Source organism: Micromesistius poutassou, assembly GCF_964030765.1.
Source record: "Micromesistius poutassou genome assembly, chromosome: 15".
Lineage (NCBI taxonomy): Eukaryota > Metazoa > Chordata > Actinopteri > Gadiformes > Gadidae > Micromesistius > Micromesistius poutassou.
The window spans coordinates 2,189,177-2,213,025 of record NC_140285.1 but is presented as its reverse complement, the minus strand read 5'-3'; the positions used below and the strand labels follow the sequence as shown (position 1 = coordinate 2,213,025).

At 46.6% G+C, this 23,849-nt stretch overlaps 1 protein-coding gene across 1 annotated transcript in view; it reads left to right on the top strand.

The window, feature by feature from the left end:
* Window positions 1-553: 553 nt before the first annotated feature.
* The window catches only part of cacna1fb (calcium channel, voltage-dependent, L type, alpha 1F subunit), a gene marked incomplete at its 3' end in the record, with an annotated part of 29,268 nt that continues 5,972 nt past the window's right edge, over window positions 554-23,849 (top strand). The window contains exons 1-41 of the mRNA XM_084479755.1: window positions 554-736; window positions 1,614-1,714; window positions 1,876-1,981; window positions 3,082-3,221; window positions 3,405-3,559; window positions 3,983-4,135; window positions 4,526-4,722; window positions 5,246-5,349; window positions 5,810-5,958; window positions 6,144-6,218; window positions 6,746-6,827; window positions 6,964-6,990; window positions 7,390-7,550; window positions 8,114-8,339; window positions 8,970-9,177; window positions 9,886-10,006; window positions 10,252-10,327; window positions 10,630-10,681; window positions 10,823-10,883; window positions 11,145-11,247; window positions 11,804-11,933; window positions 12,676-12,735; window positions 12,948-13,054; window positions 13,467-13,554; window positions 14,500-14,607; window positions 15,031-15,083; window positions 15,839-15,985; window positions 16,568-16,769; window positions 17,186-17,344; window positions 17,837-17,947; window positions 18,168-18,251; window positions 18,812-18,940; window positions 19,405-19,470; window positions 19,651-19,742; window positions 21,337-21,496; window positions 21,745-21,872; window positions 22,561-22,657; window positions 22,762-22,864; window positions 23,150-23,251; window positions 23,375-23,505; window positions 23,661-23,792. Coding sequence (XP_084335881.1) covers window positions 656-736; window positions 1,614-1,714; window positions 1,876-1,981; window positions 3,082-3,221; window positions 3,405-3,559; window positions 3,983-4,135; window positions 4,526-4,722; window positions 5,246-5,349; window positions 5,810-5,958; window positions 6,144-6,218; window positions 6,746-6,827; window positions 6,964-6,990; window positions 7,390-7,550; window positions 8,114-8,339; window positions 8,970-9,177; window positions 9,886-10,006; window positions 10,252-10,327; window positions 10,630-10,681; window positions 10,823-10,883; window positions 11,145-11,247; window positions 11,804-11,933; window positions 12,676-12,735; window positions 12,948-13,054; window positions 13,467-13,554; window positions 14,500-14,607; window positions 15,031-15,083; window positions 15,839-15,985; window positions 16,568-16,769; window positions 17,186-17,344; window positions 17,837-17,947; window positions 18,168-18,251; window positions 18,812-18,940; window positions 19,405-19,470; window positions 19,651-19,742; window positions 21,337-21,496; window positions 21,745-21,872; window positions 22,561-22,657; window positions 22,762-22,864; window positions 23,150-23,251; window positions 23,375-23,505; window positions 23,661-23,792 — 4,767 coding nt within the window. The 5' untranslated portion in view covers window positions 554-655. The remainder of the gene's footprint in view (window positions 737-1,613; window positions 1,715-1,875; window positions 1,982-3,081; window positions 3,222-3,404; window positions 3,560-3,982; window positions 4,136-4,525; window positions 4,723-5,245; window positions 5,350-5,809; window positions 5,959-6,143; window positions 6,219-6,745; window positions 6,828-6,963; window positions 6,991-7,389; window positions 7,551-8,113; window positions 8,340-8,969; window positions 9,178-9,885; window positions 10,007-10,251; window positions 10,328-10,629; window positions 10,682-10,822; window positions 10,884-11,144; window positions 11,248-11,803; window positions 11,934-12,675; window positions 12,736-12,947; window positions 13,055-13,466; window positions 13,555-14,499; window positions 14,608-15,030; window positions 15,084-15,838; window positions 15,986-16,567; window positions 16,770-17,185; window positions 17,345-17,836; window positions 17,948-18,167; window positions 18,252-18,811; window positions 18,941-19,404; window positions 19,471-19,650; window positions 19,743-21,336; window positions 21,497-21,744; window positions 21,873-22,560; window positions 22,658-22,761; window positions 22,865-23,149; window positions 23,252-23,374; window positions 23,506-23,660; window positions 23,793-23,849) is intronic.

The following is a 23,849-nucleotide window of genomic DNA, read 5'->3' as shown; positions in this document are numbered from 1 at the left end:
TGGACAGCTCCAGCTGTCTCTGGGGAAATCCGCTCGCCCTAATTTAAGTCATATATTCATTGTTAATATTAGCACTTTCATCCCAAACGATTATTACTCAGGTCCTCATACTTATGGTTACTCTTCATCTCATGTATTCTACATGCCAGAGGACCTCTTTGGGGTATTTGTAACTCTGTGAATAAGTGTATGCAAAGCCAAAGATTAAAGTCCAGGTGGATGGGTAACCAAGGTGTCTAATCCAACAGTATTAGAGAAGATGGAGACGGGGAGAAGGAATTTAACTACAAAACATGTGTGCTTGATTTTCATTTGGAAACATATGAATCTATACGAGTATTTGTTTTAATATTTTGTATTATCTTAATATTTTGTACTCTCTCTCCCTCCCTCTCTCTCTCTCTAACTCTCTCTCTCTCTCTCCTTCGCTCTATCTCTCTTTTTCTTACTCACTCGCTCTCTCTCTTTCTCTCTGTCACTCTCTCTTGCTTGTTTTCTCTCTCTCACAATCTCTCTCTCTCCAGGTAAAGAGGAGGAAGTGGAGGATGGGGGGGGTAGGGGAGAGGTAGAGGAGGGAGGAGAGGGTGATGAAGGAGGAGGAGCAGAGGAGGAATGGGATGAGGAGTTGGATGGAGAGAACGAGGGAGGATTGCGGATGACGAGGACTGAAACCCTTCACTCCACCACCAGCTCAACGGCAACGCAACGCAGAAGGGGTCAACACGCTAAGAAACAGGTCTGAACCTCATGTTACAGGCTAACACACTAAGAAACAGGTCTGAACCTCATGTTAGAGGCTAACACGCTAAGAAACAGGTCTGAACCTCATGTTACAGGCTAACACACTAAGAAACAGGTCTGAACCTCATGTTAGAGGCTAACACACTAAGAAACAGGTCTGAACCTCATGTTATATGTTACATGTTAACAGGCTAAGAAACAGGTCGAACCTCATGTTATATGTTAGAGGTCTACACGCTAAGAAACAGGTCTGAACCTCATGTTACATGTTACATGTTAACAGGCTAAGAAACAGGTCTGAACCTCATGTTACATGTTACATGTTAACAGGCTAAGAAACAGGTCTGAACCTCATGTTATATATTACATGTTAGAGGAACATGCTAAGAAACATCAGGGGTCAATGATGATGATCTTCCAGGGTTAGGGGTCAGGGATTAATGATGATGATGTTCTCCAGGCTCAGGGTCAGGGTCAGGGGTCAATGATGATGATGTTCCAGGGTTAGGGTTAGGGGTCAGGGGTTAATGATGATGATGTTCTCAGAGTTAGGGTCAGGGGTCAGGGGTTAATGATGATGATCATCATCCGCAACGGCTGGAACCTGCTGGACTTCGTCATCGTCATCGTCAGGTCAGGACGGAGGGTTCAGGGGTTAATGATGATGATGTCCCAGGTCCAGGGTTAGGGTCAGGGTTCAGGGGTTAATGATGACGATGTCCCAGGTCCAGGGTTAGGGTCAGGGTTCAGGGGTTAATGATGATGATGTCCCAGGTCCAGGGTTAGGGTCAGGGTTCAGGGGTTAATGATGACGATGTTCCAGGTCCAGGGTTAGGGTCAGGGTTCAGGGGTTAATGATGACGATGTTCCAGGTCCAGGGCAATAACCAGGTCCAGCGTGCTCCCAGAGCCCTCTACTGTCTCAAACTCAACAACCCAATCAGGAGGGCCGCCCTGTCCATCGTGGAGTGGAAGTATCCTTTCCACCAATCAGCCATCAGCAGATAGATTCAGTTGGAAGTTAGATTCAGTTGGAATCTAATTGACTTATGCAGACATTTGTTTTGGTTTCAACGCTCAGATAAGCTACAGATGTCTTGTGGTTTCCTGTGTGAGTCCTTGACAGCTTCTGCAGGCCTTTCGATATCTTCATTCTGTTGGCCATCTTTGCTAACTGTGTAGCGTTGGGCGTGTCCAAACCATTCCCTGAGGACGATTCCAACTCAACCAATCATGACCTGGTGAGTACATACTGCCAAAAGTACTAATACGACCTGCTGAGTACTAACACTGCTTATGCCGCTTTTCCACCACCAGTACCAGCTCGACTCGACTCGACTCACCATGCCTTTTTTGCGTTTCCATTGGCAAAAAAAGTACCTGGTACCTAGTACCGGGTACTTTTTTTTAGTACTACCTCCGTCGAGGTTCCAAGCGAGCGGAGTAGGTACTTTTGTGTGACGTAAACAGGCTGCTGGTAACTGATTGGCCAGCGGCTGTAAATGGGAATAATCATTCAAAGTTAAGTTGTGTCCGGCGTGGTTGTAGTCCACGAACCCGCTCCCGAGGGGGACACTGATCAGCGTTTTGCCGTGTGTGTCGCTCCTTTCCCGGGGCTAGAGTAAGGCTGTGTGTGGTTGTGTGTGTCCGGCATGGCTGGAGTCCACGGACCGGCTCCGGAGGATCAGCGTTTCGCTGTTTCATTTTAGTGTCGTTCCTTTCCCAAGGCTCGAGTTTTGCCTCCATCAACGTTACCGTATGACAACAATAGACGCGCAGTCATTGCGCTTTTAATTTAATTTTATTTCCCATCATAACCTTTCCCGGGAATCAGGAAATAGTCTTGATCAGATTCAGATTTCCCGGGAATCGCGTCTCCCGTGATTAAAACCTAATGACGACCCGCCCATGTTGGAGAGGTTCTTTTCTACGACCCGCCCACATTGAAGAGGTACTTTTTTAGATGGAAACGTGCCTGGAACCGAGTTGAGTCGAGTCGAGCTGATACTGTCGGTGGAAAAGCGGCATTACAGTACTTATATGAACCTGTTGAGTACTTAAACTGCCCCCACTACAGTACTAATATGAACCATTACCGTCATTGACCTTGACTTTGGTGTACAACTCCACCATCGACACCACCACCACCTCCACCACCATCTCCAACATGACCACTACACCATCACCTCCACCACCCCCACCACCACTAACACCATCACCACCACCACCATCTCCGCTTCCACCACCATCACCACCTCTCCACCCCCACCACCACCACCACCACTACTCCCCCCCGCCACCACTAACACCATCACCACCTCCACCACATGATGAATTCTAGGAGCAAGTGGAGTATATCTTCCTGATCATCTTCACCATCGAGACCTTCCTGAAGATCCTGGCCTATGGTCTGGTCATGCACCCCAGCTCCTACATCCGCAACGGCTGGAACCTGCTGGACTTCGTCATCGTCATCGTCGGGTCAGGACGGAGGGGCTAGGGGTTAGGAGTTAGGATTTGGGGTTTGGGGTTGGGGTTAGGGGTTTAGGGGCTAGGGGTTAGCGGTTTGGGGTTAGGGTTAGAGATTGGGATTTGGGGTTAGGGTTAAGGTTTGATGGTTAAGGGTTAGGGGTTAGGGTTAACCCTGAGTGTCCTGTGTTGCAGATTGTTCAGTGTTGTCTTGGAGACGGTGACTCATAAGTCTGGAGAAGTCTCGACCACCAGCCACCACACGCCTGGGAAGCCAGGAGGTCTGGACGTCAAGGCGCTCAGAGCCTTCAGGGTCCTGAGGCCGCTCAGACTGGTCTCTGGAGTACCCAGTAAGTCTGTCTGTCTGTTTGTCTACCTGTCTAACTCTCTATCTGTCTGTGTGTCAGATTTTTCTGTCTACCTGTCTGTGTGTCTGTTTGTCTGTCTACCTGTCTGCCTGTCTACCTCTCTACCTGTCTGTGTGTCTATCTACCTGTCTGTGTGTCTGTTTGTCTGTCTACCTGTCTGCCTGTCTACCTCTCTACCTGTCTGTGTGTCTATCTACCTGTCTGTCTGCCTCCTTCCCTGTTTACCTGTCTACCTGTCTGTCTGTGTGTGTGTGCCAGGCCTCCAGATCGTCCTGAACTCCATCATGAACCTCTCTATCTGTCTGTGTGTCTGTCTACCTCTCCATCTGTCTGTCTACCTGTCTGTCTACCTCTCAACCTGTCTGTCTACCTGTCTCTCTCCCTGTCTGTCTGTCTGTGTGCCAGGCCTCCAGATCGTGCTGAACTCCATCATGAAGGCCATGGTTCCTCTGCTCCACATCGCGCTGCTCGTTCTCTTCGTCATCATCATCTATGCCATCATAGGCCTGGAGCTCTTCATCGGCCGCATGCACCGCACCTGTTACTACATAGGAGCAGGTACACACACACACACACACACACACACACACACACACACACACCCGCACACACACACACACACACACACACACACACACCCGCACACACATACACACACACACACACACACACACACACACACACACCTGTTGCTACATAAGAGCTGACTGATAACTAACTAACTCTAACCAGATAACTACGTGGAGGACGACCTGGTGCCCTGTGCGTTGACCTGATAACTAACTAGCTGGTTACTCTAACCAGATAACTACGTGGAGGACGACCCGGTGCCCTGTGCGTTGACCTGATAACTAACTAGCTGGTTACTCTAACCAGATAACTACGTGGAGGACGACCCGGTGCCTTGTGCGTTGACCTGATAACTAACTAGCTGGTTACTCTAACCAGATAACTACGTGGAGGACGACCCGGTGCCCTGTGCGTTCGCGGGCCACGGGCGCCAGTGCCTGCTGAACGGCTCCGAGTGCCGCGGCCGCTGGGACGGGCCCAACGGGGGCATCACCAACTTCGACAACTTCTTCTTCGCCATGTTGACCGTCTTCCAGTGCATCACCATGGAGGGCTGGACGGACGTACTGTACTGGGTGAGCACCACTACCGGTGTAGCACTGCTGAAGTACACTATACTAGACTAGACTAGACTAGACTAAAGCTATACCATACCATACTATACTATACTATACTATACTATACCATACTATACTATACTATACTATACTATACTATACTATACTATACCATACTATACTATACCATACTATACTATACTATACTATACTATACTATACCATACTATACTATACTATACTATACTATACTATACTATACTATACTATACTATACTTCACTAGACTAGCCTAGTCTAGACTAGATTCTATATCTTTCTATGTGTCTCCAGATGAACGATGCCATGGGTCTAGAGCTCCTCTATGTGTCTATATATAAACCTTTATCTTTACCTTTCTATATGTTTCTATATATATGTTCCTATATGTTTCTATGTGTTTCTCCAGATGAACGATGCCATGGGTCTAGTGCTTTCCTTGGTTTACTATATCTTTCTATATCTTTCTATATCTTTCTATGTGTTTCTATGTGTTTCTCCAGATGAACGATGCCATGGGTCTAGAGCTCCCCTGGGTTTACTTTGTGAGTCTGGTCATCTTTGGCTCCTTCTTCGTTCTCAACCTCGTCCTGGGAGTCCTGAGTGGGTCAGTCTAACACTACCGTACAGTGATGACCTTATTTCAGAGATGATCTTATATTAGTGATGACCATATATCAGTGATGATCTTATATTAGTGATGACCTTATATCAGTGATGATCTTATATTAGTGATGACCATATATCAGTGATGATCTTATATTAGTGATGACCTTATATCAGTGATGATCTTATATTAGTGATGACCTTATATCAGTGATGAGCTTATATTAGTGATGACCATATATCAGTGATGATCTTATATTAGTGATGAGCTTATATTAGTGATGACCATATATCAGTGATGAGCTTATATTAGTGATGGTCTTATATTAGTGATAATCTTATATTATGTACATTATATATTACATTTTATTAGATATATTATATTATATAATGTATCTTTATTTTTTTATGTATTTGTGTGTTTGTAATGTACTTATGTGTGTGTATGTGTGTGTCTCCAGAGAGTTCTCCAAGGAGAGGGAGAAGGCCAAGGCACGGGGAGACTTCCAGAAGCTCAGAGAGAAGCAACAGATGGAGGAGGACCTCTGTGGATACCTGGACTGGATCACACAGGCTGAGGACCTAGATGAGAACCTGGATGACAATCACCGTGAGAGAGGGGGAGAGAGATATAGAGAGAGAGAGAGAGAGAGAGAGAGGGGGCGGGGGGGGGGGGGGAGGATAGGATGGATGGGGGGGGGGAGAGAGAGGGGAATGGTATGATAGCACAATAGTATAATATTATTGTCTCTCTCTCCCTCCCTCCCTCCCTCTCCCTCTCTCTCACTTTCTTAGGTCCTTCGTTGGGCGATCTGTCTGATAAGAAGAGAGGGAAGTTTGGATGGTTCAGCCACTCCAATGATACTCATGGTGTGTGTGTGTGTGTGTGTGTGTGTGTGTGTGTGTGTGAGCACAGCCCACAAGTCTCGGGCGCACATAAATGACACACATTATTGGAAGCCCTTTCACAAGCACGTTCTAGACTCGATTGAGAGTTTGGTGGATTGTTAAAAACATCTTATGAAAAAACACTTCACTGGAGTGGCCCTAGTGTCTTACGAAGCAATCCTCAGATTTATGTGTTCAGGTGGTAGTCTATTCCAGGGACACTGCACTACACAAGTACACAACAAGTGCACAACCCCAAGCTAAAATCCTTTGCAATAGATAAAAAATAAACAGACAATAAATGACGCCCGGGAAACACTGCAGGGTATTTAGAGTTCACTTCTGCTCCACTTCCAGCCTTGCTCTCTGCACTGATCTCTCTTTTTCACTCCCTCCCTCTCTCTATCTCTCTATCTCTATCGCTCTCTCACTTTCTCTCTCCCTCTCTCTCCATCTTTATCTCCCTCCCTCCCTCTCTCTCTCACTCTCTCTCTCTCTCTCTCCCACAGCAAGTCTTCCTGCCAGTGAAACCGGGTCTGAAACCACAGAAAACATTGAGGATGAACACACTAACTGCTGCCAAGCATGCTGGTAACACACACATGCATGCATGCACACACGCACACACACACACGCACGCATACACGCATGCATGCAGATACACACACACAAACATACACACACTTATACGCACATATGTAATGGTCACATCATGTCTTTCTCTCAGTGCTAAGATGATGAAGAACAGCTGCTGGTGAGTTTCTCCTCCAACCCATAATACTATCTTACCGTTAAAGCAGAATAAACACCCAATATAACAACAAAATAACAATCCCTTATAACCTGTGTGTGTGTTTGTGTGTGTGTGTGTGTGTGTGTGTGTGTGTGTGTGTGTGTGTGTGTGTGTGTGTGTGTGTGTGTGTGTGCCTGCGTGTGTGTGTGTGTGTGTGTGTGTGTGTGTGTGTGTGTGTGTGTGTGTGTATGCGTGAGTGTGTGTGTGCGTATGTGTGTGTGTGCGTGTGTGTGTGTATGTGTGTGTGCGTGTGTGCATGCGTGTGTGTGTGTGTGTGTGTGTGTGTGTGTGTGTGTGTGTGTGTGTGCGCATGCGTGTGTGTGCATGCATGCATGCATATGTGTGTGTGTGTGTGTGTAGTCGGGTGCTGCGCCGCTGGAACAGGGTGTGCAGGAGGAGGTGTCGCGTGGCGGTGAAATCGGTGTCCTTCTATTGGCTGGTTCTGCTGCTTGTCTTCCTCAACACCTCCCTCAGCGCCTCGGAGCACTACGACCAACCTGATTGGCTGACCGGAGTACAGGGTGAGAGACTACTAATACTACTAGACTTCTATATAATACTACTACCACTACGACATAATAATACTAGTACTAGTGCATAATAACACTATTATGAACTTCTGTTTACATGGCTCTCTGCCCCTCTACCGGTCTCCCTACCTGTCTCCCTGTCTGTCTGTCTCCCAACTGTCTCCCTGTCTCTACACCTCTCTCCCTGTCTCCCTGTCTGTCTGTCTCCCAACTGTCTCCCTGTCTGTACGCCTCTCTCCCTGTCTCCCTGTCTGTCTGTCGCCATCCCTGTCTCCCTGTCTGTCTGCTTACCTATCTCTCTGCCCCTCTCCCTGTCCCCCTGTCTGTCTGCCTCTCTCCCTGTCTCCCTGTCTGTCTGTCTGCCTCTCTCCCTGTCTCCCTGTCTGTCTGTCTGTCGACCTGTCTCTCTGCCCCTCTACCTGTCTCCCTGTCTGTCTGCCTCTCTCCCTGTCTCCCCTGTCTGTCTGTCTCCCTGTCTGTCTGCCTACCTGTCTCTCTGCCCCTCTACCTGTCTCCCTGTCTGTCTGCCTCTCTCTCTCCATGTCTCCCTGCAGACACAGCCAACAAGGTGCTGCTGTCCCTGTTCACGGTGGAGATGCTGCTGAAGATGTACAGCCTGGGCCTGGCCCACTACTTCGTGGCCTTCTTCAACCGCTTCGACTGCTTCGTGGTGTGCGGGGGCATCATGGAGACCATCCTGGTGGAGCTGGGAATCATGCCCCCGCTCGGCATCTCCGTGCTGCGCTGCGTCCGCCTGCTCAGGATCTTCAAGGTCACCCGGTGAGACGCGGGATTGGGATCACGTCACATCACATCACACTTACACTGCATTACACTGCATTACACTACATCACATTACATCACATCACGTTACACTGCATTACACTACATTACACTGCATTACACTACATTACACTAGATCACATCACATTACATTACACTGCATTACACTACATTACACTACATTACACCACATTACACTGCATTACACTACATTACACTACATCACATCACATTACACTGCATTACACTACATTACACTACATTACACCACATTACACTGCATTACACTACGTTACATTACATCACATCACATTACACTGCATTACACTACATTACATTACATCACATCACATTACACTGCATTACACTACATTACACTACATCACATTACATTACACTACACTACACTACACTACATAACATGACATTACACTACATCACATCAGATTACATTACATTACATCACACTATACTACAGCCCAGTGTAATCAGCCATTGGACAGCAGGTTTAATACATGTATGTGTCATTGGACAGCAGGTTTAATACATGTATGTGTCATTGGACAGCAGGTTTAATACATGTATGTGTCATTGGACAGCAGGTTTAATACATGTATGTGTCATCAGCCATTGGACAGCCCTGTCCAACCTGGTGGCGTCTCTCCTCAACTCCATGAAGTCCATCGCCTCGCTGCTGCTCCTCCTCTTCCTCTTCCTCATCATCTTCGCTCTGCTGGGCATGCAGCTGTTTGGAGGGAAGTTTAACTTTGACGAGACGCAGACCAAACGCAGCACCTTCGACGCCTTCCCCCAGGCCCTACTCACCTGCTTCCAGGTAAACCAGTTAATACTGACAGTGCCATCAGCTAAAAACATCTGCTTCAGGTAAACCAGTTATTACTGACAGTGCCATCAGCTAATAACATCTGCTTCAGGTAAACCAGTTATTACTGACAGTACCATCAGCTAATAACATCTGCTTCAGGTAAACAAGTTATTACTGACAATACCATCAACTAATAACATCTGCTTCAGGTAAACTTGTTAATACTGTCAGTACCATCAACTAATAACACCTGCTTCAGGTAAACTTGTTAACACTGACAGTACCATCAACTAATAACACCTGCTTCAGGTAAACTAGTTAATAGTGACAGTACCATCAACTAATAACACCTGCTTCAGGTAAACTTGTTAATAGTGACAGTACCATCAACTAACAGATATATACTATAGTAACATATCAGTGGTGGTGTATTGATCAGCTGTGGTGTATTGATCAGTGCTCGTGTATTGATAAGTGATGGTGTATTGATCAGTGGTGGTGTATCGATCAGTGGTGTATTGATCAATGGGTATTGATGAGCGGTGGTGTATTGATCAGTAGTGTATTGATCCCTTGTGTATTGATCAGTGGTGTATTTATCCCTGGTGTATTGATCTGATCCGTGGTGTATTGATCAGTGGTGTATTGATCAGTTTTGGTGTATTGATCAGTTTTGGTGTATTGATCCCTGGTGTATTGATCCCTGGTGTCCGGTAGATCCTGACCGGAGAGGACTGGAACATGGTCATGTACGATGGCATCATGGCGTACGGCGGGCCGGTGTTCCCTGGGATGATCGTCTGCGTTTACTTTGTCATCCTCTTCATCTGCGGAAACTGTATCCTTCATCTAGACCCAGACAGCTATTGTCTGTCTGTCTGTCTGTCTGTCTGCCTGTCTACTTGTCTGTCAACTTCTCTGTCTGTCTCTTTGTATGTCTATCTCTCTGTCTCGCTACTTGTCTGTCTGCCTATCTATCTAGCTGTCTACCTGTCCGACTGTCTGCCTGTCTCTTTGTCTGTCTGTCTGTCTGTCTGTCTGTCTGTCTCCCTGTCTGTCTGTTACTTCCTGAGCAGTCAGCAGACATCCTATTGAACGTGTTCTTGGCCATCGCCGTGGACAACCTGGCTGGAGGAGACACTGACAACAAGAAGAAAGAGTACATTATAGAACATTAATAACCATGACAATAAGGCTAGGACTGCTAGCAGTCACACACGGTCTTCCCCTGTATATCATATTAATAATATAACAATATCATTATAATATTAATAACCATTGTTATCCATGTAATACTATAGTAATGATATCATATAAATAATCTCAATTATTAATATTGTAATATTACTAATTATAATGTAGTAATATTGATAATCTTTATTATTCATACTATGTATAAATATTATTCTGATATCAATAACCTCGCTTATTTATATTATGTGTTTCTTTGTTTTCCTGAAGAGTCAAGAAAGAGGCTGGAGAGGAGGGAGAGAAGGAGAATGAGGAGGTGAAGGTGAGGAGAATATATATTATTATTTTGTTATGTTTATTTAAACCACTTCTCAGCTTCTCTTCACTAATAATAGCATCACAATGAAACTTGTTCTACTCCTACTGGTCCTCCTCTTCTCCTCCTCCTCCTCCTCCTCCCTAGATTGATGTAGATCTAGACACAGAGTATGAGGAAGAGGAAGAGCCCCCAGAAGGGGAAGAAGGTGAAGTTTGATTAATAAATAATGTTTGTTTATTATTGTTTGCTTATTCTATTCATGTTATTATAATCATGTATATGTGATATATCATATATTTTATCACATGTATATGTTATATATTATGTATTATAATCATGTATCTGTGATATATCGTATATTATATCACATGTTGATGTTATATATCATATATTATAAACATGTTTATGTTATATATCATATATTATATCACATGTATATGTTATATATCATACATTATCTCCTCAGATACGGCCGCCCCGCTGAACATAGCGGACCTGACTCCTCCTAAAGAGAAGGTCCTGCCAATACCTGAGGGCAGCGCCTTCTTCTGCTTCAGCAAGACAAACCCGTGAGTATGGTCCCCAGGTCACGACCCCTGACCCCAGGTCACGACCCCTGGACCCTCAGGTCACGACCCCTGAACCCTCAGTTCACGACCCCTAGACCCTAGGTTAAGACCCCTGGGCCCCAGGTCATGACCCTTGGATCCTAGGTCACGACCCCCGTGCCCCAGGTCACCACCCCAGCTCATCACCCCTGGACCCCAGGTCACACCCTGGACCTTAGGTCACGACCCCTGGATCCCAGGTCACAACCTCTGGGCCCAAGGTCACGACCCCTGGACCCCAGGTCACACCCTTGACCTTAGGTCACAACCTCTGGACCCCAGGTCCCCCCCTGTTAACTCATAATGACTAGCAGTTGGACCAGTAGTGACCTCTGATAGAGGAGGTGACCTCTGCTAAGTAACCTTTGGTAGAGGAATTTTATGGAACTTTAATCTACTCGACGACTCAAACCCGACAAAGATAATCTGCCTCAACCCCCAAATCATTGCATGTGGAAACCTATTAATGTATTAAAGATGTGTATCTCATCTCTCTCCATCTCTTGTGTCCCTCTAGTATCCGCCGGGGCTGCCACATCCTGATCCACCACCACATCTTCACCAACCTCATCCTCGTCTTCATCATCCTCAGCAGCTGTTCATTGGCTGCAGAGGATCCAATCAGAGCTCACTCCTTCAGGAACAACGTACGCACAATGGCGGCCAACGTTTGACCCCATTAATCACTCATTATAACCCCTTTAATCAAACTTTATAACCCCTTTAACCAAACGTTATAACCAATTTAACCAAACGTTATAACCCCTTTAACCAAACGTTATAACCCCTTTAATCAAACGTTATAACCCCTTTAACCAAACGTTATAACCCCTTTAACCAAACGTTATAACCCCTTTAACCAAACGTTATAACCCCTTTAATCAAACATTATAACCCCTTTAACCAAACGTTATAACCCCTTTAACCAAACGTTATAACCCCTTTAATCAAACGTTATAACCCCTTTAACCAAACGTTATAACCCCTTTAACCAAACGTTATAACCCCTTTAATCAAACATTATAACCCCTTTAACCAAACGTTATAACCCCTTTAACCAAATGTTGTAACCCCTATAACCAAACATTATAACACCTTTAACCAAACATTATAACACCTTTAATCATGTAGGCATGTATGCATGCATGTATATATATATATATATATATATGTATAGACATATATTTATATGTATGTGTATATATATATATATATGATGTGTACATATATACATAAATATATATATACTGATTGAGTTAACAAGGTTTCGACGAGCTCTTAAGGCTTGCTTAATAATTCATGAATACATTGTTATATAAATATACATGTGTATATATATTTATGTGTATACTATGTGTATATGAATACCTGGTGTATGATGGGTTCCAGATCCTGGGCTACGCTGACTACGCCTTCACCTCCATCTTCACCGTGGAGATCCTCCTCAAGGTTAGGAAACTACACACCAGTATACACCAGTTAACACCAGTACACACCAGTTTATACCAGTTTACACTGGTGCACACCAGTACACATCAGTACACACCAGTACACATCAGTACACACCGGTACACACCAGTACACGCCGGTACACACCAATTTAGTACCATGTGTACCATCTCCCTTCAGTACCATTTGTATTGACGCTGGTCTCTCCCCAGATGATGGTCCACGGTGCGTTCCTCCATCAGGGCTCCTTCTGTAGGAACTGGTTCAACCTCCTGGACCTGCTGGTGGTCAGCGTGTCCCTGGTCTCATTCTTCTTACAGTACGTACTGCTATACAAATACTAGATGGATATATATATATATATACTACTGGATATATATTGTATGTATTCATACTAGTTCAACCTCCTACGATTGACTAGAATATAGATATTTAGATAGCTGACTAGTAGATATTTTATTCACCTGATGATATGTATATAGTTAACTAACTAACTAAAATATATATAGATTGTTGACTATCAATGTTATTGCGGTGTTCTTCCTTTTTATTGGCTAGAAGATGTATGTTATTGTGGTGTTCTGCCTTGTGATTGGCTAGAAGATGTATGTCATTGTGGTGTTCTGCCTTGTGATTGGCTAGAAGATGTATGTCATTGTGGTGTTCTGCCTTGTGATTGGCTAGAAGATGTATGTCATTGTGGTGTTCTGCCTTGTGATTGGCTGATGCAGCTCCAGCGCCATCTCAGTGGTGAAGATCCTCAGAGTCCTGAGGGTTCTGAGGCCCTTGAGGGCCATCAACAGGGCCAAGGGCCTCAAGGTTACTACTACTATAATACTACTACACATGATATACACTATGATATACACTATGATATACACTACACATGATATACACTATGATATACACTATGATATACACTACACATGATATACACTATGATATACACTATGATATACACTACACATGATATACACTATGATATACACTACACATGATATACACTACGATACTATACACTACTATACACTATACACGTCATACACAATATATACTATACATGTACCCATCAACCGGGCCACAAGGTCCATACATATGCATATATACTATACTACACTACACTTTATATACACTTTATACTATACATGATATATACTATACATGTACCCATCAACCGGGCCACAAGGTCCATACATATACATATATACTATACTACACTTTATATACACTTTATACTATACATGATATATACTATACATGTACCCATCAACCGGGCCAAGGGCCTCAAGGTCTGGATATCTGGATCTGGATATCTATTTATACTACTACTACTATAATACTACTACACATGATATATTTTACACATGTACCCTTCAACCAGGCCAAGACATATAAATACATATAAATACCTATACTATATACTGAACATATATATATATATATATATATAATAGATATACTTTATATAATACATGATATATATTATACATATACTATATACTGCACATTATATATATCACCCTTCGGTGAATGTGCATTAACGTGTATTGTGTGTGGTACTTTGTGTGTATTATGGTCTGTTGTGTGTGTTGCAGCATGCGGTGCAGTGTGTGTCACTATGTGTGTATTAAGGTGTGTTGTCTGGTTGCAGCATGTGGTCCAGTGTGTGTCACTATGTGTGTATTAAGGTGTGTTGTCTGGTTGCAGCATGTGGTCCAGTGTGTGTCACTATGTGTGTATTAAGGTGTGTTGTGTGTGTTGCAGCATGTGGTCCAGTGTGTGTTCGTGGCCATCAAGACCATCGGGAACATCATGATTGTCACCACCTTGCTGCAGTTCATGTTCGCCTGCATCGGAGTCCAGCTGTTTAAGGTAGAGAGACACCAACACTGGGAGAGGGGGAGACCGAGAGACACAGGCTTACACTGGGAGAGAGAGACCGAGAGACATAGGTTTACACTGGGAGAGAGAGACAGAGAGACATAGGTTTACACTGGGAGAGAGAGACAGAGAGACATAGGTTTACACTGGGTGAGAGAGAGAAAGACACAAACACTGGGAGAAAGACAGGCTTCACACTGGGAGAGAGGGAGAGAGACACTAACACTGGGAGAGAAAGAGAGACGGAGAGACATAGGTTTACACTGGGAGAGAGAGAGAGAGCGTGTATGTGCTATAGAGAGAGAGAGAGAGAGAGAGAGAGAGAGAGAGAGAGAGAGAGAGAGAGATTGACAGGTCGAGAGACAGAGCGTTTATGTGCTCTAGAGAGAGATTGACAGGTGTTTTGTGTTGTAGGGGAAATTCTTCCGCTGCACTGATGAAGCCAAACATACGCCAGAGGAGTGCAAGTATGACCACACCCCTTCTGGGGTAGCCACACCCCTTCAAACAAAGCCACGCTCTTGAAATACTGCTTTATAGCAATAATCACATTGTGTGTGTGCGTGGGTCCTTCGTGGTGTATAATGTGTGTGTATATAATGTGTGTGTGTAGGGGCTCCTTTGTGGTGTATGATGTGTGTGTATAATGTGTGTGTGTGTGTGTGTGTGTGTGTGTGTGTGTGTAAATAATGTGTGTTTGTGTGTGTGTGTGTGTGTGTGTGTGTGTGTGTGTGTGTGTGTGTGTGTGTGTACAGTGTTGTGCAAGTTCACACTTCACATGAACTAGTTCAAAGTTCAGTTCATACAAAAGAAAATGAATAAATTCACGTTCATAGTTTACCAATTCAGTTTTGAACTAGTTCATGTTCAGTTCATTAAGCTTTTTTAGAAAGTGAAGAAAAACTATTCTGTGCTTATCTTTTAAATGAATCCTCTCCATTACCTGCTGCCCATCACTACAATCTCAAATTATTGTGGATATTATTTGTACACCTGTTTGTTTCATTCATCACAACTAAGGCAGTAACTCTATTTAATAAACATGTAATCTGGACCTAAGCATCTATTCAGAATGTGACAAAATCTGAACTAGTTCAACTTCAAGTTCTTTAGTTAAAAAAATGTTATGTTCAGTTCAAAGTTCATAGAAATATATAGTAAAAAAATATAGTTCATAGTGTGTGTGTGTGTGTGTGTGTGTGTAATGTGTGTGTGTGTGTAGGGGCTCCTTCGTGGTGTATAAGGACGGTGATGTGACCCACCCGATGGTCAGGGAGCGATTCTGGCTCAACAGCGACTTCAACTTCGACAACGTGCTGATGGGCATGATGGCTCTGTTCACCGTGTCCACCTTCGAAGGCTGGCCCGCGTGAGTCCCTGTCTGCCTCTCCTCCTGTCTGTCTCTCCCCCTGTCTGTCTCTCTGCCTGTCTGTCTCTCCCCCTGTCTGTCTCTCCACCTGCCTGTCTCTCCGGCTGTGTGCCTCTCCACCTGCCTGTCTCTCCACCTGCCTGTCTCTCCGGCTGTCTGTCTCTCCACCTGTCTGTCATGCTATCGGCCCATCTCTCAACCTGTCTGTATCTCTTCCTGTATGTCTCTGACGCTCTCTACCTGTGTTACCTGTCTCTCTAACTGTGTCTCTCTCCACCTGACCTAATCTTGTACCTGTCTGTCCGCCCCCTGTCTCTCTAATGTGTGTCACTCTCCACCTGACTGTCTGACCTGGTCTTGTACCTGTCTGTCTGTCTGTCTGTCTCTAGCCTGCTGTTTCTAACTGTGTCTCTCTCTACCTGTCTGTCCACCCCCTGTCTCTCTCACTGTGTCTCTCTCCACCTGACCTGGTCTTGTACCTGTCTTTCCGACCCCCTGTGTGTCTGTCTACCTATCTTGTTACCTGTCTCTCTAACCGTGTCTCTCTAACTGTGACCTGTCTGTCTGCCTGTTTGTCTCCAGCCTGCTGTACAAGGCCATCGATGCGAACGGGGAGAACTCTGGTCCAATCTACAACTACCGCGTGGAGATCTCCATCTTCTTCATCGTCTACATCATCATCATCGCCTTCTTCATGATGAACATCTTCGTGGGCTTCGTCATCATCACCTTCAGGGAGCAGGGGGAGCAGGAGTACAAGAACTGTGAGCTGGACAAGAACCAGGTCAGTGTGGTTAGCTGTGTCGTCATAGTAACGTGTAGGGATTAGCTGTGTGGTCATGGTAACTCATGTGGTTTAGCTGTGTGGTCATGGTAACTAGTGTGATTAGCTGTGTCGTCATGGTAACGTGTAGGGATTAGCTGTGTCGTCATGGTAACTCATGTGGTTTAGCTGTGTGGTCATGGTAACTAGTGTGATCAGCTGTGTCGTCATGGTAACTTGTATGGTTAGCTGTGTCGTCATGGCAACGTGCAGGGATTAGCTGTGTCGTCATGGTAACGTGTAGGGATTAGCTGTGTCGTCATGGTAACTAGTTTGGTAAGCTTTGTCGTCATAGTAACTAGTGTGGTTAGCTGTGCGGTCATGGTAACTAGGGGTTAGCCGTGTGGTCGTGGTAATGTGATGTGATGTGTGTGCAGCGGCAGTGCGTGGAGTACGCCCTGAAGGCCCAGCCCCTCATGCTCTACATCCCCAAGAACCCCGTCCAGTACAAGTTCTGGTCCATCATCAACTCCACCTGCTTCGAGTACGTCATGTTCGTCCTCATCCTGCTCAACACCGTCACCCTGGCCATTCAGGTGAGTTGGGTTCAGGTGGTACCAGGTGTAGGGGTCAGGGGTCATTAGGGGTCAGGTGGTACCAGGTGTAGGGGTCAGGGGTCATTAGGGGTCAGGTGGTACCAGGTGTAGGGGTCAGGGGTCATTAGGGGTCAGGTGGTACCAGGTGTAGGGGTCAGGGGTCATTCCGGGTCAGGTGGTACCAGATGTAGGTGTCAGGGGTCATTAGGCCTCCAGAGGGGTCAGGTTTAGGGGTTAGGGGTCATTAGGGGTCAGATGTAGGGGTCAGGGGTCAGGTGAAGGGGTCAGGGGTCATTAGGGGTTAGGTGAAGGGGCAGGGGTCATTAGGGCCCAGGTGTGTAGGGGTCAGGGGTCATTAGGGCCCAGGTGTGTAGGGGTCAGGGGTCATTAGGGCCCAGGTGTGTAGGGGTCAGGGGTCATCAGGGCCCAGGTGGTACCAGGTGCGTAGGGGGACCCCAGTGTCTGTGACCTGACTGTCCGTGTGTCCCTCAGCATTACGAACAGTCCAAGGCTTTCAGCCACATCATGGACATCCTCAACATGGTGTTCACCGGGCTGTTCACCGTGGAGATGCTGCTCAAACTCCTGGCCCTCAGACTCAGGGTGAGAAAATTATCTAATGACGCCTATCACCAGAACACCTATCCCTATATATATCTCTCTCTAGATACGTTATTTGTGTACACACTACGTTATCATGTTTATTTGTGTACACACTACTTTATCATGGTTATTTGTATTAACACTACCTTATCCTGTTTAGTTGTGTTCACACTACTTAATAATCATCATTTATAATTTATTTGTGTTTATTTGTTGTCAGCACTACTTCATGGATGCCTGGAACTCCTTTGACGCTCTGATTGTTGTTGGCAGTGTAGTCGACATTGTGGTCACAGAATTCAGCGTGAGTGATATGATCCCTCCCTCATCGGTCTCTCATCATCCCCCCATCCACCTGTCTCTCCTCTCTCATCCCTCCATCATTCTGTCTCTCCTCTATCACCTCTCCATCATTTTGTCTCTCCTCTATCATCCCTCCATCATTCTGTCTCTCCTCTATCATCTCTCCATCATTGTCTCTCCTCTCTTATCCCTCCATCATTCTGTCTCTCCTCTATCATCTCTCCATCATTCTGTCTCTCCTCTATCACCCCTCCATCATTCTGTCTCTCCTCTATCACCCCTCCATCATTCTGTCTCTCCTCTATCATCCCTCCATCAGTCTGTCTCCTGATCTCTGGACCTCTCAGTAGAATAGATCCTGTTCATGTGAATTCACTTCATATTCATTTCCAAAGATTGACGATGTCTTCTGAATAGTGGCTTATTCAAAACGAGGGTCAGTGAAAACACAACAAGGTTTTGGTTAGTCTACCAACGCACAGATTATATGGCGCTATATCATATTAAATGTTTATAATGTTGTGATTATTATTCAATTTATATATTGTGGTTTTCCCTCAGAGTGGAGAAGACAGCTCCCGTGTGTCAATCACTTTCTTTCGTCTGTTTCGAGTGATGCGATTGGTCAAGCTGCTCAGCAAAGGGGAGGGCATTCGCACTCTTCTCTGGACCTTCATCAAATCACTGCAGGTCAGACGTGCAGATTGTCTTTCATAGTAGAAAAATGACAGTATTATACATATTAGGGGGCCAGGCGCTGTACCACCATCAGTGGCCAGTGGCCTCATATCAAACCCACCCGTATGGGGGAGGGTCACATTGTTGGCCAGATGGTAGCGCTACACCGATGCTCTGACAAGGCTGTCTTTGAACAAGCATATCTCCGTACCCCTTTGACCTCTACAGCAAGGGTCTGAAAAAGGCTGTCCATGAACAAGCATAAATTATCTCCGTACCCCATTTTATACCTCACCCTTGCTGGTCCTGACGAGCTGGCTGTGGCCTATGAATGGGTGAATGTCCTGTTGTAAAGCTCTGCGAGGGCCACTGGTTAAAGAACGCTATAGAAGTTCAGTCCATTCACCGTTTTACCGTTTTACCCATGAATGTTGATGTATTGATATTAGATTTAATCTGTCGTCTTCTGTCTGCAGGCACTGCCCTATGTTGCCCTGCTCATCGCTCTGATCTTCTTCATCTACGCCGTCGTCGGCATGCAGGTTATTGTTATAAATAACATACTATTATATAATATACTATGTATAATATACAGTACATACTACATCTGTTAATACAGCAACATACTGCCCCCTAGTGGTCTGTAGATACTATAACTATCTTTCTCCCTCTCTCTCTCGCTCTCTCTCTCTCTCTCTCTCCCCCCCCCCCCCCCCCCTCAGACCTTTGGGAAGGTGGCCATGCAGGCTCATACTCAGATCAACAGGAACAACAACTTCCAGACGTTCCCCCAGGCCGTGCTTCTGCTTTTCAGGTCTCTCCTCCTCTCTCCTCTCTCCTCTACTCTCTCCTTCTCGCTACTCCTTTACTCTCTCCTCTCTCCTCTCTCCTCTCTCCTCTCTCCTCTCTCTCCTCTCTCCTCTCTCCTCTCTCCCCTCCTCTCCTCCTCTCATCTCTCCTCTCCTCTCTCCTCCCTCCTCTCTCCCCTCCTCTCCTCTTCTCTCCTCTCTCCTTTCCTCTCTCCTCTCCTCTCTCCTCTCTCCTCCCTCCTCTCTCCCCTCCTCTCCTCTCTTCTCCTCTCTCTTCTACTCTATGTATTGAGGTGTGTTGTCCTCATCTCCCCCCCTCTCCTCTCTCCTCCTCTCTCTTCTCCTCTCTGTATTGAGGTGTGTTGTCCTCCTCTCCTCTCTCCTCCCCCCTCTCCCCCCTCCTCTCCTCTCTCCTCCTCTCCTCTTCTCTCTGTATTGAGGTGTGTTGTCCTCCTCTCCTCTCCTCCTCTCTGTATTGAGGTGTGTTGTCCTCCTCTCTCTCCTCCTCTCTGTATTAAGGTGTGTTGTCCTCCTCTCCTCTCTCCTCTCTCCTCTCTCCCCTCCTCTCCTCCTCTCATCTCTCCTCCCTCCTCTCTCCCCTCCTCTCCTCTTCTCTCCTCTCTCCTTTCCTCTCTCCTCTCCTCTCTCCTCTCTCCTCCCTCCTCTCTCCCCTCCTCTCCTCTCTTCTCCTCTCTCTTCTACTCTATGTATTGAGGTGTGTTGTCCTCCTCTCCTCTCCTCCTCTCTGTATTGAGGTGTGTTGTCCTCCTCTCTCTCCTCCTCTCTGTATTAAGGTGTGTTGTCCTCCTCTCCTCTCTCCTCTCTCCTCTCTCCCCTCCTCTCCTCCTCTCATCTCTCCTCCCTCCTCTCTCCCCTCCTCTCCTCTTCTCTCCTCTCTCCTTTCCTCTCTCCTCTCCTCTCTCCTCTCTCCTCCCTCCTCTCTCCCCTCCTCTCCTCTCTTCTCCTCTCTCTTCTACTCTATGTATTAAGGTGTGTTGTCCTCATCTCCCCCCCTCTCCTCTCTCCTCCTCTCTCTTCTCCTCTCTGTATTGAGGTGTGTTGTCCTCCTCTCTCTCCTCCTCTCTGTATTAAGGTGTGTTGTCCTCCTCTCCTCTCTCCTCTCTCCTCTCTCCCCTCCTCTCCTCCTCTCATCTCTCCTCCCTCCTCTCTCCCCTCCTCTCCTCTTCTCTCCTCTCTCCTTTCCTCTCTCCTCTCCTCTCTCCTCTCTCCTCCCTCCTCTCTCCCCTCCTCTCCTCTCTCCTCCTCTCTCTTCTCCTCTCTGTATTGAGGTGTGTTGTCCTCCTCTCCTCTCTCCTCCCCCCTCTCCCCCCTCCTCTCCTCTCTCCTCCTCTCCTCTTCTCTCTGTATTGAGGTGTGTTGTCCTCCTCTCCTCTCCTCCTCTCTGTATTGAGGTGTGTTGTCCTCCTCTCCTCTTCTCCTCTCTGTATTGAGGTGTGTTGTCCTCCTCTCCTCTCTCCTCCCCCCTCTCCCCCCTCCTCTCCTCTCTCCTCCTCTCTCTCCTCCTCTCTGTATTGAGGTGTGTTGTCCTCCTCTCCTCTCCTCCTCTCTGTATTGAGGTGTGTTGTCCTCCTGTCCCAGGTGTGCTACAGGCGAGGCGTGGCAGGAGATCATGCTGTCCAGCCTCCCAGGGAAGCGCTGTGATCCAGAGTCGGACTACGCCCCCGGGGAGGAGTTCACCTGCGGCTCCTCCTTCGCCATCGTCTACTTCATCAGCTTCTTCATGTTGTGTGCTTTCCTGGTACACACACCGTGTACACACACACACACACACACACACACACACACACACACACACACACACACACACACATACACTAATGAGTGTGCATACTCACACACTAACATTATCCACAAAGTATGTCTGTGTTTGTGAGTGTGTGTGTGTGTGTGTGTGTGTGTGTGTGTGTGTGTGTGTGTGTATGTGATCAGACCATTAACCTGTCTTTGTGTGTGTGTGTGTGTGTGTGTGTGTGTGTATGTGATCAGATCATTAACCTGTTTGTTGCGGTCATCATGGACAACTTTGACTACCTGACCCGTGATTGGTCGATCCTGGGCCCCCATCACCTGGACGAGTTCAAGAGGATCTGGTCTGAATACGACCCTGAGGCCAAGTAGGACCCCACCCCCAACCCCACCTCACCTCCACCACATCACCTCCACCCATATGACCTCCACCACCTCTAGTCCACCCACATCACCTCCCCCACATCACCTCCACCCGCATGACCTCCACCACATCACCTCCAACACATCACCTCCCCCACATCACCTCCACCCGCATGACCTCCAACACCTCACCGCCACCACATCACCTCCAACACATCATCTCCACCACATCATCCCCACCACCTCACCTCCACCACCTCACCTCCACCTCACCTCCACCACCTCACCTCCACCTCACCTCCACCTCACCTCCACCTCACCTCCACCACCTCACCTCCACCACCTCACCTCCACCTCAACTCCACCACATCACCTCCATCATCATGACCTCCATCACATCACCTCCACCCGAGTGACCTCCACCACATCACCCTCACCAATATTACCGCCAGCAACATTACATTACCCAGGTATCAAACACCAGTCCAGTATCAAACACCAGTCCAGTATCAAACACCAGTCCAGTATCCAACACCTGTCCAGTATCAAGCACCTGTCCAGTATCAAACACCTGTCCAGTATCAAGTACCTGTCCAGTATCAAACACCTGTCCAGTATTTAGCACCTGTCCAGTATCAAGTACCTGTCCAGTATTTAGCACCTGTCCTGTATTAACCCCTGTCCGGTCTCCAGGGGGCGTATCAAGCACCTGGACGTGGTGGCCCTCCTCAGGAGGATCCAGCCCCCTCTGGGATTCGGGAAGCTCTGTCCTCATCGGGTCGCCTGCAAGGTACTGCCCACTTCCTGTTTAGTGTTTAGTGTCTACTGTTTTTCACTTCCTCTGGTCCTTTCGGCCATCTTTAAACTTCTCTCTCTCTCTCTCTCTCTCTCCAGAGGCTGGTAGCGATGAACATGCCTCTGAACAGTGATGGGACGGTCACCTTCAACGCTACGCTGTTCGCTCTGGTCCGCACGGCACTCAAGATCAAGACGGACGGTAGAAACCCACTACACAAACTAACTACACACACTACTGCAGCACCATGTAGCTATACCCCAACTACACACACTACTGCAGTATTATAGCAACAAAACTCTAACTACACACACTATTGCAGTACCACGTAGACAACAACAAACTACTGCAATATAGACAATATTTAACTACACACTACTGCAGTATTATAGGGACAATACTCTAGATACACACTACTGCAGTATAGACAATACTCTTACTGCACACTACTGCAATATAGACAATACTCTAACTACACTGCTGCAGGAATCCCAGAGCAGGAGAACGAGGAACTCCGAATCATCATCAAGAAGATCTGGAAACGAATGAAACCCAAGCTACTGGATGAAGTTATACCGCCTCACAGAGGTAGTACTACTGAATCTACTACTAATACTACAGCTAATACTAATATTACTAGTACAACTGGTTGAAGTACTACTGCCTGACGAAGGTACTCCTCCTAATACTCTCTGGTTTTCCTCTCTCCAGAGGAGGAGGTGACGGTGGGGAAGTTCTACGCAACCTTCCTGATCCAGGACTACTTCAGGAAGTTCAGGAAGAGGAAGGAGAAGGACGGGCTGCCCGGGGAACCCGAGGTTGGCAACGCCTCCGCTGTCCAGGTACTAGCATGACTCGCAGCTACTAGCACGGCTAACAGGGATTAGCATGGCTAACAAGTGCTAGCATAGCTCGCAGCTACTGACATGGCTAACAGGTACTAGCATGGCTCGCTAAAAGTGTGTGTGTGTGTGTGTGTGTGTGTGTGTGTGTGTAGCTGTGTAAGGCCGGTCTGAAGACTCTACAGGACCTAGGACCTGAGATGCGTCTGGCTCTCAACCAGGACTTTGAGGAAGATGAGGAGGGGATCCTAGACGATGAAGGCCAGGAGGATGACGCTCATTATAAAGTGAGTTCATAAACTGCCAACTCTGAACACCTTCCACCTTCCAGACTCTTAGCTCTA